We start from the raw sequence: 16,638 nt of genomic DNA on the forward strand, positions 1-16,638 counted from the left end.
GGCGCGGTGGCTCAAGCCTGTGATCCCAGCACTTTGGGAGGCCGAGACGGGCGGATTGCAAGGTCGGGAGATCGAGACCATCCTGGCTAACACGGTGAAACCCCGTCTCTATTAAAAAAAAAATACAAAAAACTAGCCAGGCGAGGTGGTGGGTGCCTGTAGTCCCAGCTACTCGGGAGGCTGAGGCAGGAAAATGGCATAAAACCCGGGAGGCGGAGCTTGCAGTGAGCTGAGATCCGGCCACTGCACTCCAGCCTGGGCGACAGAGCGAGACTCCGTCTAAAAAAAAAAAAAAAACAAAAACAAAAACAAAATTAACTGGGCATGGTAGCACATGCCTGGAGTCCCAGCTACTTGGGAGGCTGAGGTGGGAGGATTGCTTGAACCTGGGAGGTCGAGGCTGCCGTGAGTTGTGATTTCGCCACTGCAGCCTGGGTGACAGAGCCCCATCTCAAAAAACAAAAACAAACAAAAAAAAAAATTAAGAGAGAAAGAAAAAGAAAAGGCCTATGTTTTAGAAAGCGATAGTGATAATAGACGGGAGGATTTTTGTTTGGTTTGGTTTTTGTTGGTTGGTTGGTTTTCTCAATGTCTTTACTTGATCATTAAGAAAAGAAGCAGCAGCAGCTGGTAACCCTATTTGCCCCATGCTTCTTTTTGTACTCATCTTTGCACTTATCTTTGAACCCAAAAGTCTATGAAATACTGATTTGTAAAGAACTGTTAGACCCAAAATTGGAACACTTTTCTTTGCGATGTATTTTCTCCCAAACACTCCAGCTTCCTGAGATTCCTCTTGAGTGCTTGGAAGATTAAGGGCTAGATAAGAGTTAGTCCTTTTATTCTTGTATATCGATTTTTTTGCATATCTTATTAGAATGGATCTAGAAGTAGAATTGCTGGGTCAAGCGCATTCCTATTAAAACGGACACTTCTGTGACTCGGCTGTCTTCCTCAAACACTCTACGTGGAAGTGGCCACTTCCTCACATCGCCATTTTCTATGACATCCAAGCAGGAAAACCGGGTGGACAATGAGGTGAAGAGGTGCAGAAATCCTGCCACCTCCTGCCCTCCTGAGCTCAGAGTAGTTTGGGTCTGAAAGATGGCTGCTCCCACAGGGAGGTAGAGGAGGTGAGATGCAGAGACTCGCAGCCCCCTAACTCTCACAGGCACCCTGGGAGATCTTGTTCAAGGCACAAGATTTCACACGCTGACGGCCACATCTAGCCTGCCTAAAGCAGCCAGTTTTGCTTGAAAGATGAGCTTCGCTTATTGCAGATTCCAACCCAGGGCGCCCCACTCTGGGCTGGGGCCAAGGCTAGAGCTCTTCATCTTACTTGGCCACAGAAAGAAAAAGGGTGGAACATGCAGAGGATGCCATTGTTCCTCCTCCTCCTCTACATTTAATGGACCAGTAGAGAAGAAGGAATGCATTTCACCTGTCTGTAAGTAACACGCTCTGTTCCTTCCTTCCCAGCTCTCCATCCACGAGACGGATGACCCCCACGACAAGCGCTTCCTCATGGTGATGAAGGGGGCCCCTGAGCGCATCCTAGAGAAATGCAGCACCATCATGATCAATGGCGAGGAGCACCCACTGGACGAGAGCACCGCCAAGGCCTTCCACACGGCCTACATGGAGCTGGGTGGGCTGGGCGAGCGTGTGCTGGGTGAGTGCGGCGGCAGGGTCCTGCCCATCACCTGGTGGGCACAGAGATGAGGCAGGCACCTTGGGGACCTGTGACCTCGCCGAGTGGCCATGGCATCCACATGAAGCATGTAAAGGAGAACGTGATAAGCAGGATGGGAAAAAGGAGAGGATGCTGTGTGACAGCACCAAGCAGGGTGAGGTGGCCTCCAGAGAGGTAAGCTCAGGGAAGACTTTACGGAGGGAGTTAAATTTCAAACTGCGCCTAAGTGACTGCATTTGAGGGGAGATGGGGAAAGTTTCCAGGGCCCAGGGAACAGCATAGGCCAAGCACAGAGGCAGAACGGCGTGGGGCACAGGGGGTGCTGCCAGCAGGTGAGATGGCACCGTCACGGAAACAGGGCTCAAGGACTAGATGGGAGATGATGAGATGGAGGTCTTGAACATGGGCGTGAGGAGCCAGGTTTCATCCTGCAGTCAGTGGAGAGCACCAAGGGCTGTGCCACCAGAGTGAGCTGGGCAGTCACGGGGCTGGGGAAGACTTTATGAGAGTTAAATTTCTTTTAGGAGGCAGTTGCCCTTGTTCAGGCAAAAGGGATGGGAATTTGATCAGGGTGATGGGAATGGGAAGGAGAGATCAGGGGCAAGAGACTTCGTAGCGGTAGAATTGGTAAGACTTAGAACCAATTGGAGGACGAGAGTCAGTTTAAAAATGATTAAGCTTCCCGTTTAGCGACTAGAAAGAGAGGGATGCTAGTAATGCAGACAAAGTTTCAGGAGGGAAGGAACCTTAGAAATGCAACCACGGGGGGAGGACACGATGGGGGTGCCTGCAGTGTTGTCAAAGGGGACAGTGTGTCCTGTTGTCAGCACCAGGGCTGGCGGAATGGTGCCCCGTCAGGACCACAGAATGACAATTCAAGGAAACAGAAGTGTATGGTTGATGATCCGGCTCATTAAACACCATGGAAGTCCTCAGCAATATAGATGCATTCTGTGGAATGTGTGTTTCTAAAGGCTACTGGAGTTGGCCAAGCAGATAAAGCATGTAAATGAGACGGTAATGCTCTAGGCATCCAGTAACCCACAGCACCGGGTACTCTCCACGGGACTGATGCCCACTCGTGTCTGACCTTTCAAAGCCTGCTCCACTGACATTTGCAAAGCAGTGGGCCAGGCTGAAAATAAATTGGATGTGAAAGCTGATCACACAATCTTGGAGGTCCCACCAGACACAAGAGTCCCTTCCACCTCAGCCCATGAGAGGCTGATGCCTTCTGAGAAAAGGGTGGCTCAGCCCCATTCCTGCTGGCCTTTCTTTTGGGCTTATCTTGATCTAACACTGAACTTTGTGCCCCTCCCCTGAAGCCCCTCGTTTCTTCACATGCTGTTTTCTCTGCTGAAAATGGCCTTCCCACCTCCACCCTCCCTTTTTACCCTAGAAATCATCTGTGCCCCTCTCAAGGTTCAGCTTGCATGTGACCGCCTTGGGGAAGTCTGTCCTGACCCTCCAGGGGTCAGGACACAGCTGAAGTGTGTCTCTGCCCTGAGATGTGCCCTGTGCTTGATCCCTTTAACTCTGTGCCCTGCTAAGCTTCAGAAGTGGAGACTGTGTACGCCCTAGAACTTGGCAATATAGCAAGATATATTTCTAGAACACAGAATCTAATGAGCACACAGTGAATTATATTTGGATAAAATATGTCTTTCCTAAAGAAATGCATTATGGAGTTGAAGAAATTAAACAATTCTGGCTTATTCTAATGTATTCGTAAAACAGTAGAGGACCGAGGTGTATCAGCATGTTCCCCTCATTTTTTTTTTGTTTCCTATTCCAGTTTCACTGACTCCCTAATTCATCCGTATTACAGGTTTCTGTCATCTCTACCTGCCAGCACACGAGTTTCCAGAAACCTACAAATTTGACACAGACGCTATCAACTTTCCGACCTCCAACCTCTGTTTCGTGGGACTCTTGTCAATGATCGATCCCCCTCGGTCCACTGTGCCAGATGCAGTCACCAAATGCCGGAGTGCAGGGATCAAGGTGGGAGTTATTTTTCTGACTGAAGAAGCTCTCTCTTTATGTCGTATTCCTTTCTAATAATGTTTTTCATAGGAGATGGTCAGTATTTAGGTGTCTTCAATTAAATATCAAATTCCTATTTTTATTGCTAGTTTCACTGTGCTAAAGTTACTGAAACTGTCCCACAAAAACAACATAATTGTGTCTATGTGGAATGAACCACATAAACAGTAAGTGCAATGAGAAGAATCTCCTAGTGCCTTGAAGTGACCATATCTCGCCCTAGTCCATGGTAGATACTGAAAGGCTTTATTGGCTGGGCGCAGTGGCTTACACCTGTAATCCCAGCACTTTAGGAGACCGAGGCAGGCAGATCACCCGAGGGCAGGAGATCAAGACCAGCCATGGCTAACATGGTGAAACCCCGTTTCTACAAAAAATACAAAAAATTAGCCAGGCGTGGTGGCACACACCTGTAATCCCAGCTACTGGGGAGGTGGAGGCAGGAGAATCGCTTGAACCCAGGAGGCGGAGGTTGCAGTGAGCCGAGATCATGCCATTGCACTCCAGCTTGGGCAACAAGAGTGAAACTCTTGTCTCAAAAAAAAAAAAAAGAAAGAAAGAAAAAAGGCTTTATTACCCAATCTTGAGGCTCAGTCCACATAATCCATGTTCATCATTACTATGTTAATATTAAGACTGTTGAAGCAACATGGGGCTGCCCCCAAGTAGACACTCACCAGCCCTTTCACAAATAAAGTGGCATCAAAGGGGAAGGGCTTCCTTTCGTGTCAGAGGAGGAAGTGTATGAAGCTTAGGAGCAAGGGTAGACCCAATGGGATTAGTGTTTCCTCCAAAGACAGTTGTCTCGTAGATCCAGAGCTGCCGCTGTAATCACCAGCCACATTCTCCCAGGGCACTGTGGAGTAGGCAATACTGAGCCATCCCCACTTTGACCAGCCAAGTTCTTCATTATCCATGGGCCTTCTCGTTGGCGTGCTCTAGGTTATTATGGTTACTGGCGATCATCCCATCACAGCCAAAGCGATCGCCAAGAGTGTGGGGATCATTTCAGCCAACAGTGAAACAGTGGAAGACATTGCACGTCGCCTCAGCATTGCTGTGGAGCAAGTTAACAAATGGTAAGCACAGGGGCCACATGGCAAGAATTCCAGCTCATACCCATGGGGCCCCATTGGCTCTAAAGAGCTGTACTACTTGGAACAAATCAGGTTTTTGCTCTGAGAGGTAGGCTGGTTTGAGCTATAATTTGCATATCCATGTATTCACTCTAATTTAACTGAGCAGCTAATATGTGCCAGGCACAGTATTGGATACTATGAAATGACCCTTTGTGTGTTCCTTGTTTGACATTTCAAAATCCAGTGTGCTCTGGGCACAAAACCTACTGTGCCCAATTTAGAATGAGAAAAACCGAAACAAAGGGTTTATGTGAAATTACTTGCCATAAATGCAGTTGCGTAATTCGGAGTCGTAAGAACCCTGTGGGTTGTTTCATGCACCCCACCTTGGTAAGCATCTTGGGTATTTATCCACCCAGTTTCATAACGTGTAAACACACCCTTCTTTTTCATTTGGTAATAAATAGAATGGAAGCTTCCTAAGGCAAGTTTTATTTCCTTGTTTCTCCTAATTCTTTTAATCATGTTTATCCTTAGGTCTTTTAATCATGTTCATCCAACTGTTCATTCACTCATGTATTTATTCTTTCAATAATTATTTACTGCCTGCCAACTACATACCAGACAAGACCTGAGCTACCGTAGCAAACTGAGCAATACTGTCCGCACCCTTGGGGACCTTTCCGTCGAGCCAAGGAGACAGAACAAAGCTAATAACGATGCAGTCAGTGTAATGAAGGAGGCACACGGGGCTAGGGAGCTGGGCATGTGGGAGAGTGGCCTGGACTGTGCCTGGTCTCCATGAGTCAAAGACTCCAAATTCTCAGGTTGAGAAGAAATGTTCATTAGCTGGTTTATACTTTAACGCATGCGGAAGACGAAGGAAAGACCAATGCACCTCTTCAGTTTCCCCGAGCACTAAGGTCTTTTAGGGACACACAGCTGTCAGGTCATAACAAATTACCAAGTCAGACAACCAACCAGGGTTCCCGCCTCTGGGCACAGCAACAGCACCTGAAGTCTAAGAGTCTTGCAATGCCCTTTAGTCTACATAACATCCCTCTATGGAAACAAGTTTGGGGCTTGTTTATTTGTTTGGCTTTGTAAGATAATCGGATTATTTTTTAAGAATCAGGGACTTTTTCTTTTTTTTTTTTTTTTTTTTTTTTTTTGAGGCGGAGCTGTCTGTCGCCCGGACTGGGTGCAGTGCCGGATCTCAGCTCACTGCAGCTCTGCCTCCTGGTTACGCCATTCTCCTTCCTCAGCCTCCTAGTAGTGGGGACTATAGGCGCCGCCACCTCGCCCGGCTAGTTTTTGTATTTTTGTAGAGGACGGGTTTCACCGTGTTAGCCAGGGACGGTCTCGATCTCCTGGACCTCGTTGATCCGCCCGTCTCGGTCCTCCCAAAGTGCTTGGGATTTACAGGCTTGAGCCCCGCGCCCCGGCCTAAAGCGGATTATCTTTTTGGGGGCTTTAGAATTTTAACAATTTTTTTTTTTTTTTTTTTAGACAGAGTCTCTCTCCATCACCCCAGGCTGGAGTGCAGCTTGAGTGTGATCTCAGCTCATGCAATCTCCACCTCCCTGGGTTCAAGCGGATTCTCCTCCTCAGCCTCCTGAGCAGCTGGGATTACAGGCGCCCACCACCATGCCTAGCTAATTTTGTATTTTTAGTAGAGACAGGGCTTTGCCATGTTGGCCAGGCTGTTCTTGAACTCCTGACCTTAAGTGATCCACCCACCTTAGCCTCCCAAAGTGCTGGGATTACAGGCGTGAGCCACCACGCCCGGCCTAAAAGAATTTTTTTTAAGAGTGGTCAAGCGCAGTAGTGAGAAGAGGGGAAAGAGTAGAAGAGTTTGATCTGTAACTGACTGTGAACAATCAGTTGAGATAATTCACTACTACCTTCAGACCAGCTGAGTCTTTTTTTAGATACAAGGTCTCCTTCTGTCAGATCACCCAGGCTAGAGTGCAATGGTGTGATCATAGCTCACTGCAGCTTCGACCTCCTGGGTTCGAGGGATCCTCCCCTCTCAGCCTCCCAAGTGGCTGGGACTACAGGCTTGTGCTACTGCACCCAGCTTCATTTTAGCAGATTTTTTTTTTGAGATGGATCTTGCTCTGTCACCCAGGCTGGAGTGTGGAGGTCAGTGGTGAAATCTCTGCTCACTGCAACCTCTGCCTCCCGGGTTCAAGCAATTCTTCTGCCTCAGCCTCCTGAGTAGCTGGGATTACAGACATGTGCCACCACACCCGGCTAATTTTTGTACTTTTAGTAGAGACAGGGTTTCACCATGTTGGCCAGGCTGGTCTTTAACTCCTGACTGTAAGTGATCTGCCCACCTTGGCCTCCCAGAGTACAGGGATTACAGGCGTGAGCCACTGCACCTGGCCCATTTTAGCAATTTTTAATGAAAGTTATATATAAGATACCTTATTCCTGCATCTTCTCAATTGCTTCCTTTTTATATTTGCTGTCCAGTTTTAGCCTGGTGATGGCCACGTGCTGGGTGATGGGCACACAACGGTCATGCCCTTAGCCTCCTCCTATGCTCCTGTTGTGTATAAATGGCACATTTCTTCCTATAAACCTGGACTGCTTTCCCAATTTGCTGACCCGTATAGTGTCCTTGTGCAACCTCAACTTCCTCATCCTTTCGGATGTGCATGGATGGAACTGCTTGGAGCAGACCCCAGAATGTGCTTCTGTCTCAGCTCTTTGGAACGAGAGAAAGATATAACCTTCCTACAAATGTGGGAAGGTGCATTGAAATGCCTTTTATGATTCTTGCCTCAGTCAAAAGTCACAAAGGGACTGAACTTCCCCTTGGCCACTGCCACTCTGCTGATGGCCACAAAAGGGAGAGTCGACTACACATTTGTGTACGAATCACCACACTGAGTGAAGTGGATGCTTTTGTGAATGTTTTCAGTTATTCACTTCATCAGCTCTAGTTTCATGACCATATAAAAATTGCATCTGAGCAGGTGTAAGGGGAGAGGAAACATCCCTTCTTTCTTCTCTTTGATTATTTTTTACCAGCAATTAAGAAGACCTGTAGTTTGAGTCAAGGGCTAGAATTCCAATACTTAGCACCAAGAGGAAAAACAGACCTAAAACGCTCAAAACTTGCCAATTGTAAAGAAAAGGACCTGCAGTGGTTTGTACCTGCAGTGTTTAAGCTGAGATTTGAAGGCTGAAATGTAGTGTTAGCCACGAGAAGCTGAGGTGAGAGATGCCCATTCCTGGTCAGGGAGCCAGACCCGTGAAGGCCTTAGGGTATGGGGGATGGAGGATATCAGGACTGAGAGCATCCAAGGGGCAGGAGGGAGAGCCCAAGGTGAGGTGAAGCTTGACAGGCAGGCCCCACCTAGGCTCACTGGCTAAAGTTAGGGATTCTGGGGTCTGCTCCAAGCGCAGTGGAAAGCCCCCGAAGAATTTTAGCAGGGGAGTGGCGCAGGCAGCTCTGCATAATCAATAGGCCCTAGAGCCTTACTTTTATAGTCAGCAGGGAATAGTGCTGCTCAGACTTCAGTAAACTGCTGCCTACATAGCACGTTGCACAAAGATGACACTCTGTAAATAAACAACAGCAAATAATTATTACCCCTTGTTTGGGCATAAAAGAATTCTAGTACCCAAAACATATGAACAGGCAGTTTGGGGGTTTTATTTTTGTATTTGAGACAGGGCCTTACTGTGTCACCCAGGCTTGAGTATAGTGTCATGATCATGGCTTACTGCAGCCTCAACCCCCCAGGCTCAAGCAATCCTCCTGTCTTAGCCTCATGAGTAGCTGGGACCACAGGCACATGCTACCATACCTGGCTAATTTTTAAAAATTGTTTGTAGAGACAGGGGCTCTCACTATGTTGCCCAGGCTGGTCTTGAACTCTTGGCCTTAAGTGAGCCTCCTACTCAGCCTCCCAAAGTGCTGGGATTACAGGCGTGAGCCACTGCGTTTGGCCATGAATGGGCAGTTTTTTAACTTCCTTTTACTTCTGAAGTAAAGCGTTGCTCTAGGAAGTACCACTCTCACCTGTTCTAGTAGGGATAAGGCTACGTGGTTTTTTTATTCCTATTGTTATATGATACCAAGAAATGGAATTACATTTTAGCCTCAGTTTGCCCTCTTGAAATGGAGACGAACGTGTTCCCAGGACTCCTGTTACCTCACTAGAGCATTAGGTATAAAGGACACTGGGTTCCAGGTCAAGTCAGAGAGGCTTCAGCCAGCATCCTGCCTGGAACAGTGTTTTAACCTAAGATCTGCCCTCGGGCCTCACCCAGTTTCTTCTGGCCCTTCTAGGGATGCCAAGGCTGCTGTGGTGACTGGCATGGAGCTGAAGGACATGAGCTCGGAACAGGTGGATGAGATCTTAGCCAACTACCAGGAGATTGTCTTTGCCCGGACATCCCCCCAGCAGAAGCTGATCATTGTGGAGGGCTGTCAGAGGCAGGTGGGTGGACAGCAGCATCCAGAGGACTGACAGGCCCATTACTGTCCATGGGCAAGTGCAGAGGTCTGGATCTCACATTAGGCTGTGGTGCCTTTGCAACCTCAAGAGAGAGTTCTTGGCTCATCCTCATCACCTGACCTTTCCACCCTCTCAGGTGGGCTGGCCCCATCCTCCTTTGAGACCCCTACCACATGTTCCCTGAAAGGCTCACCCCAGCTCTCTGCATTTTATCATGAGAGCCCGGGGCTTCTGAGGTGAAGCATTTGTCACTGTGGTAAGTGTGAGTGAAGAAAGATTTAAAATGCAAAGATATGAAACAAAAAATGTGAAGACATAAGATATAAAACACCTGCGCTTTCGGTTTTCCTCATTTACACACATCTTGTTCAGCGATCCTTGTTCCTGCTTCTAAGATTTCTCATCTTTATCTTTTCCCCTAAATGGGCCCTTCAGTTCAGCCGTAATCATCCTCGCAACCTCAAGAAAAAGGGAGGCCGCGTTGCTCTTCCAGGCTTGCAACCAATTGGGCCTGCCCACTCCCACTTTCTCCCTGGGTCCCCCGCTGCAGGATGCCGTTGTTGCTGTGACAGGGGATGGAGTTAATGACTCTCCGGCTCTAAAGAAGGCAGACATTGGGGTTGCCATGGGGATAGCAGGTTCTGACGCAGCCAAAAATGCAGCCGACATGGTCTTGCTGGATGACAACTTTGCATCCATCGTCACTGGGGTGGAGGAAGGTGAGTGAGTCTCAGGGCATCTTCCCAAGGGCCAGGGTGGTCTGGGGGACTAGAAGCAAGTTCTGAAAGAGAAACCTCTCTGCCTAGGTCGCCTGATCTTTGACAACCTCAAGAAGACGATTGCTTACACCCTGACCAAGAACATTGCTGAGCTGTGCCCCTTTCTGATCTACATCATCGTCGGGCTCCCCCTGCCCATTGGCACCATCACCATTCTGTTCATTGACTTGGGGACAGACATTGTAAGTGACACTGAAGGGAACAGGGTGTGATGCCTGCCCCCGGGGCATTCGAGTTCAGGGTCGCTACCTTCAAGAGCAGGGGATGGACTCACTCAATGCTTCTCAGCTTCCATGCGATGGGGCCTGTAGCTCTGCATTTCTCACAGGTTCTCAAGTGGTGCCCATTCTACCGGTCCACATGCCATACCTCAAAGCAAGGGTCCAGAGGCATCTGCCAAATGTTTGGAAATTAAAACCACTCTACAGTGACTTTCTTATTTTTCTCTTGAGACAGAGTTTCACTGTCATCGCCCAGGCTAGAGTACAGTGGTGCTATCTCGGCTCACTGCAACCTCCGCCTTCTGGGCTCAAGCAATTCTCCCACCTCAGCCTCCCAAGTAGTTGGGACTACAGGCTTGTGCCACCACACCTGGCTAATTTTTGTATTTTTAGTAGAGATGTGGTTTCCTGGCCTCAAATGATCCACCTGTCTTGACCTCCCAAAGTGCTGGGATTACAGGCGTGAGTCACTGCACCTGGCCTATAGCAAGCTTTTCAAGACATGAGTCTTCATCCTCAAAAAAAAAAAAAAAAAAAAAGAAATGCCATTGGTCAGTTTCAGCCTGTGTGCCTCCCTTTTCTTTTGGGAAGATGAAGCTGTCACTCAAATTAATCACCCAAATAACCACTGAAGGCCCAGTGACTAAAGTGATAATCTCACAGCCACCCCTTGTTAAGTAAGAGACTCTGACATGGAAGCCCTTTACCTAAACACAGTAAGAAGTAGTGGTTATGAAGACTTTATAAAGCCTCGCCCTACAGTAATGTCACCTAAACCTTCCCTTTTCCAGTATCCATTTAAAGAAAGCCCCGTGAAAGCTGCCCATGTCTGTGGTTTACATGGGCAAGCAGGGAAAGCCACAGACAGCGAGCTGAATTCTTAGCAGGAAACTGGCCCTTCACACTGCTCCCTTCCCCTCTCTTGTTTTCTGTAACACCCAGGTAATCCCTGATTCCTAGAGAGACTGGAGATGTCTCTCCCTCTGCGGGATATTGAGGTCCCCAAAGTTGGTGGATCATTTTCCAAGCCCTTCACATTTGCCTGCCTGGCTCTGCTGCAGCACTTCTCCAAGCCCGGTGTGGGTATCTCCTGGGAGCTTGCTAGACATGCACACCCTGAGTACTGGTGGACACCTGTAGCCCCAGCTCCTCAGGAGGCCAGTGTGGGAGGACTGCTTCAGCTCAGGAGTTAGAGTCCAGCCTGGTCAACACAGACAGACCTAGTCTCTTAAAAACTAAAAATTAAGAACAAATAAAATAAAACTGTTATTGCAGGTAACTGAGCTAGGAATGGAAACAGGTTGTACACCCATTGTCTAAAAGGAAAGAAAGAAATGCACATTCTCTGGCCCCAGTCCAGTCCTCCTGAATCGGGAAGTCTGGAGGTGGGGTGCAATGATCTGTCTTTTAGCAGGTCCTCCCACCCGGAGGGAGAGGATGGCACAAGAAATCCTCCCTGTAGGGAAAGAGTGTTTTATAACCAGCAGTCTTCAGAACTGCCAGCACGGGGTGATAAAAAGCAGCTGATTTCTAAAGGCACTATTCTTAAATTCCCATACAGACAACACGCCCTCTACTGCCTATAGCCTGATGGGCCAGCTCCATGCCCCACCTCATCCAGCCAGTGCCCCACCCACCCCAGCCCCTCCCCACTGTGGGTAGAGCAGAGCATCCTGGGGTTAGACCTCACCAGCTTCTTCCCCTCTAGATCCCCTCCATCGCCTTGGCATATGAGAAAGCTGAAAGTGACATCATGAACAGGAAACCTCGCCACAAGAAGAAGGACAGACTGGTGAACCAGCCGCTTGCCGTGTACTCATACCTGCACATTGGTACGATGAGGGCACGTCTTCCCCATCACACCAGGGCCTGCCCCGAGAATTGAATTCACTGCAGTCGGGGACACAGCCAGAAAGTGTGGTTTTCCTACAGGGCCTGGGTTGGGGAGGGAGGGGGAACCAAGAGCCGACAGGGACAGGACGAGGCAGTTCCCTGAGGCCATCATAGAACCTGTGTCCTATCTCTCTTGTTCTTTCAGGCCTCATGCAAGCCCTGGGAGCTTTCCTTGTGTATTTCACTGTCTATGCACAGGAGGGTTTTCTGCCCCGCACTCTCATTAACCTGCGGGTAGAATGGGAGAAGGACTTCGTGAATGACTTGGAAGACAGCTATGGGCAGGAATGGGTGAGTGGCGGGAGCCCTGCCGCAGAGTCCACCTGGTTCTTTCCATGCTGATTGCCCTGCCCAGACTTATACGGAACCTCCATGTCCCTAAACAGCCTGGGAAAGCTTTAATTAATAGGGCTCAGGGCCCCCTTGCTGACACGTGTTTGGCCTTTGCTGGGTCTCAAGACGCAGCCTCCTCTCTCGGGCTAGACGCCAAGAGGTCCCTTTGTTAACTTTAGCTTTGCCATTGGTATAAAAGAGTGACCAGCCCAGCCACACCCACAGTGGATCCAAATAAATTTACATCTTTCAGGCCGGGTGTGGTGGCTCACGCCTGTAATCCCAGCGCTTTAGGAAGCTGAGGAGGGAGAATCACTTGAGCCCAGAAGTTTGAGACCAACCTGGCCAAAGAGACCCCGCCTGTATTAAAAATAATAGTAATGATAATTTTTAAAAAATTAACATTTTCCCCTACTCAGCTGGTTCAAGAAGGAAAAATGTTTCTTTCCAAACACTAGGAGGTGGTCCACTCAGTCTGGGTGAGGTGTGGAGACAGCATGAAGCTGTAGAGAACTGCACTGCAATTTCCTAGAAGTTTTCGTTTGGGCCTCATGGTCTCTTCCTTCTCTGCCCATTCACAGACAAGGTACCAGAGGGCATACCTAGAATGGACGGGCTACACGGCTTTCTTTGTTGGCATCCTAGTCCAGCAAATAGCAGATCTGATCATCAGGAAAACGCGGAGGAATTCCATCTTCCAACAGGGTGCCTTCAGGTACTGCCTGTGCCCGGCCTCCTGGGGCAGCCCTGGGCCTGCCATGCAAGGATGACGATGATTTGTTTTTCACAAGACTGAGTTCTGGCCACACCTGTAACCCCAGAGGCATTGACTCTTCTGGCAGCGTGGTCTGCTGGGTGTACGATCATGAAGCCACAAGAATCCCAAGTCTGTCTGCTTTTGCGTGTCTTGCAGAAATAAAGTCATCTGGGTGGGGATCGCCTCACAGATCATCATTGGGCTGGTCCTCTCCTATGGCCTTGGAAGTGTCACAGCCTTGAGTTTCACCATGCTTAGGTGAGTTTACCCTCAGCAGCATGGAGGAAAGAGCCAGCCTCTGCTTTGAGCTATCACAACCTAAATAAACCTGAGGATTCCCAGGTTTCCAGGTTCTTCCCCCAAGTCTTTTCAAAAGACGTCAAACTGATCCCATGCTCTATGAGGCCAAAGCTTTGATCTGCATTTTCCAGCAGTGGAAATGGGTTTTCTAGACCTCACCAACCCGCCTTCATCCTCATCCAACAGGTTGCTTCAAAGGCAGACATTGCTTCTGGCAGTCACAGTGCAGGTTAAACCAGGAGCTTTCCAGCTTTATGTTGTGGGACCTTGTGGATTTGTTGTTCTTTGCAGTAAAGCAGGACAAATGAACAAGAAGCCCCATTCCCATTGGGCAGGGTTGGGCTATTCCTGTGGATGAGTCAGGGCTCACCCTCCACCCCTCTGCTTCCAGGGCTCAGTACTGGTTTGTGGCTGTGCCGCATGCCATCCTGATCTGGGTGTATGACGAGGTGCGGAAGCTCTTCATCAGGCTCTACCCTGGAAGTGAGTAGCCTATGATTTTAGAGGCTCTGTTTACCCACTTCAACAGACTCTCCATTTCTGATGTGCTTTTTTCTACCTCTACAGGCTGGTGGGATAAGAACATGTATTATTAAGACCACTTCACTTCCTATGTCTCTCAATGGCACGTTGGGGCGCACTTGTTCATCTTCTGACCATTTGCTGGGAGATTCCTCTGAAGGGCAGACATTGTCAAAATTCAACAAGAGGAAATTTTCATGCAGAAAGCTGTATGCAGGATACTCACTGATGTTTTGCATTTGAAACTGAAATTGAACTCTTTATATAGGATCTTCTCTTCTATCTCCACCTCCTTGTTAAAAAAATATGTACATTTTGAGGTAATGGTACAGGGAAGAATGTGTTTATATGTATATGAAGCTCCTTGATGTTAATAGTCTTGTGTAACCCAGGCAACCACTGGGGCCTGCCTTGAGCTCTAGCTAGGATTGCTCAGAACTCCTTTCCACAGCCTATTAAAGGCCCCATGACAACCCTAAGATTTCTGCGAATCCCCCTGAAAAGGTATGTTTTCATGGTCTGCTTGCTCAAAAAAGGCCAACTCACCCAAGGGTCTGCAGGAGATGGAAGTGGCGGCAGGTTTACATCACAGCCGCAAGCATGACCTCAGCTTTGACTCGTTTGACTCTGAGATGTCCTTCTTGAAGGCCCTTGCCACCTGGCTGTGACAGTTTCCCTGGCCACGTCACCCCGTCCCACCTCTGGTCACCTCCCTCGCCCTTTAGACCCATGTCGCCCTGCACCCCTACGTCATCTCCTCCAAAACAGCTCCCAGTTCCTTTTGCATATCCTAACTCAAAATGCTCAGCTAATCCAAGGGGCTCTCTTCACCAGGATTCAACCCTAGTAGAGAGCTGTCGTGGTTTCAATAGTAATATTTCTTGTCAAACAGTTGCCAGGTGCTCTCCAGCAATCACGTTTTGTCAGTCATGTTTCATGTTTTAACTTAGGTATATTCATGTGGGACACATCCATGTTGACAGGCCCGGAAAGGTCTCCTTTTTAAGTAAAAGATGTTTTATAAACCCAGGTTTAATTGTGGTGTTCTAATTGATTCACATTTTTCTAGAATGAAGCGCATAGGACAAAAAATAAGAAGGTATGATTTCTTATTTTCTTTTCCTGGCTCCTTCTGGTCATTTTACTTATCTGTGGAAGATCTGGAAATGTGGGATTTTTCTTTGGAACTCTTCCTCATGGACCCAGGGCTCCAGCCGGGGCCTCTGACGTGCCCACAATTCTTGGTCGGAGGCCTGTGGGAGGGCCCATCTTTCTGCAGCACCACTCGAGAGAAGGGCTCCACTGCCTTTCCACCAACGGTACACCTCGCACTAACTGATTTGACAGGACCTGAGAATTATGTCTGGTTAAACTTTCCCCATCCAGTGGCCTGCCCCGTCACCTCTCTCCATTATAGTCTTTCACTCGGGGGCATCTGGAGCTGATGGCTCTCGGGTGTCATCTCTGGGACAGGAAAAGGCAGCCTTAGAGTCACCATGCTCTTGGGGTCACATGTAGGAGCAGGAAAGAGGGAAGGAGACTATCCTTGTAACTTTCTGTAGGTAGATTCCAATGTGTATTGTGTGCAGCCAGGTAAGCTAAAATAATGTTGCTGTCCTCTGGAGATTTGTCATCTATGTTCAGCCACAATTATCATGGGACTAATCTATCAGTAGTTCCAATGAACTGGAAACACTTCCCAGAGTGGTTTGGGCAGTGTGGTCATGGCTTTCTCATTCCAGTCTCAACAAGGCAGCTAATGCTTTCTAGACTTCAGCTAAGAATAACTTGACCTTACTTACTCTTTCCTGACAGGCTACCCGAGTGCTCATGGCTGCAACGCTTGGCAGCTCTTGGTCCTGCCAATGCCAGCAGGACAAGGACATCAATTTAGCACAAAGCTGCAAGGTTTAACTTGGGGTTGGATTGGGGTTGAAAGGAGTTAACTTGGAATTAGAAGCCTCTTTATAGCAGGAACTGTGTATGAAATAACGTTCATATTTGTGCTTATTTATTCTTGCAAAAGGTGACACTCAAATAAAATAATTAACTTAAGAAATCCCAGAAAAGACACTACTATATTGAGTAACTTTCTTAAGATGGAGACAGAAAAAGGCAATGAAATCACATTTCAGAGGGTGTTTTTGGAAGGACTATTTAATTGACCAACTGAAGCCTAGATAGCTGTTATTATAGGAAAAAAGTGATGTCAATTTAAATCTAATTGATGTGGTAGAGTATCTCAGAGACATAAACATGAGGCTGAATTCCTAGAGTCTTTGTTTTTTAAAACAATCTATTTTATTCTGATTATAAAATTGCAGCTCTAAATGAGCTATTTTCTTAAATAAAAAATTTAGAATAAATGCGATTAAAAAGTAAATTAAAATCACCCTGAATCTCACTATGTAGTCATATTCCTAAAAGAAAGAGTAATTATTTCTTTGGAGTTTTTCCATGCATATATTTATTTTTAGGTAAAATTAAATAAAGTTTTCAATTCTGCTTTTTTTTTTTTTTTTTTTTTTTTTTTTTTT

The 16,638-nt window shown here is 47.7% G+C and overlaps 1 protein-coding gene across 3 annotated transcripts in view; it reads left to right on the forward strand.

The window, feature by feature from the left end:
• Nucleotides 1–15,151, forward strand: part of ATP12A (ATPase H+/K+ transporting non-gastric alpha2 subunit) — a 36,311-nt gene extending 21,160 nt beyond the window's left edge. For all 3 annotated transcript variants that reach the window (XM_017852269.1, XM_017852252.1, XM_017852261.1), the window contains 12 exons: nt 1,480–1,672; nt 3,522–3,697; nt 4,682–4,818; nt 9,128–9,278; nt 9,847–10,015; nt 10,103–10,257; nt 12,005–12,128; nt 12,335–12,480; nt 13,104–13,237; nt 13,436–13,537; nt 13,971–14,062; nt 14,147–15,151. In XM_017852269.1, coding sequence (XP_017707758.1) covers nt 1,480–1,672; nt 3,522–3,697; nt 4,682–4,818; nt 9,128–9,278; nt 9,847–10,015; nt 10,103–10,257; nt 12,005–12,128; nt 12,335–12,480; nt 13,104–13,237; nt 13,436–13,537; nt 13,971–14,062; nt 14,147–14,175 — 1,608 coding nt within the window. In that variant the 3' untranslated portion in view covers nt 14,176–15,151. The remainder of the gene's footprint in view (nt 1–1,479; nt 1,673–3,521; nt 3,698–4,681; nt 4,819–9,127; nt 9,279–9,846; nt 10,016–10,102; nt 10,258–12,004; nt 12,129–12,334; nt 12,481–13,103; nt 13,238–13,435; nt 13,538–13,970; nt 14,063–14,146) is intronic.
• Nucleotides 15,152–16,638: the final 1,487 nt, after the last annotated feature.

This window comes from Rhinopithecus bieti, unplaced genomic scaffold (genome assembly GCF_001698545.2).
Source record: "Rhinopithecus bieti isolate Rb0 unplaced genomic scaffold, ASM169854v2 scaffold_2247, whole genome shotgun sequence".
Classification (NCBI taxonomy): domain Eukaryota; kingdom Metazoa; phylum Chordata; class Mammalia; order Primates; family Cercopithecidae; genus Rhinopithecus; species Rhinopithecus bieti.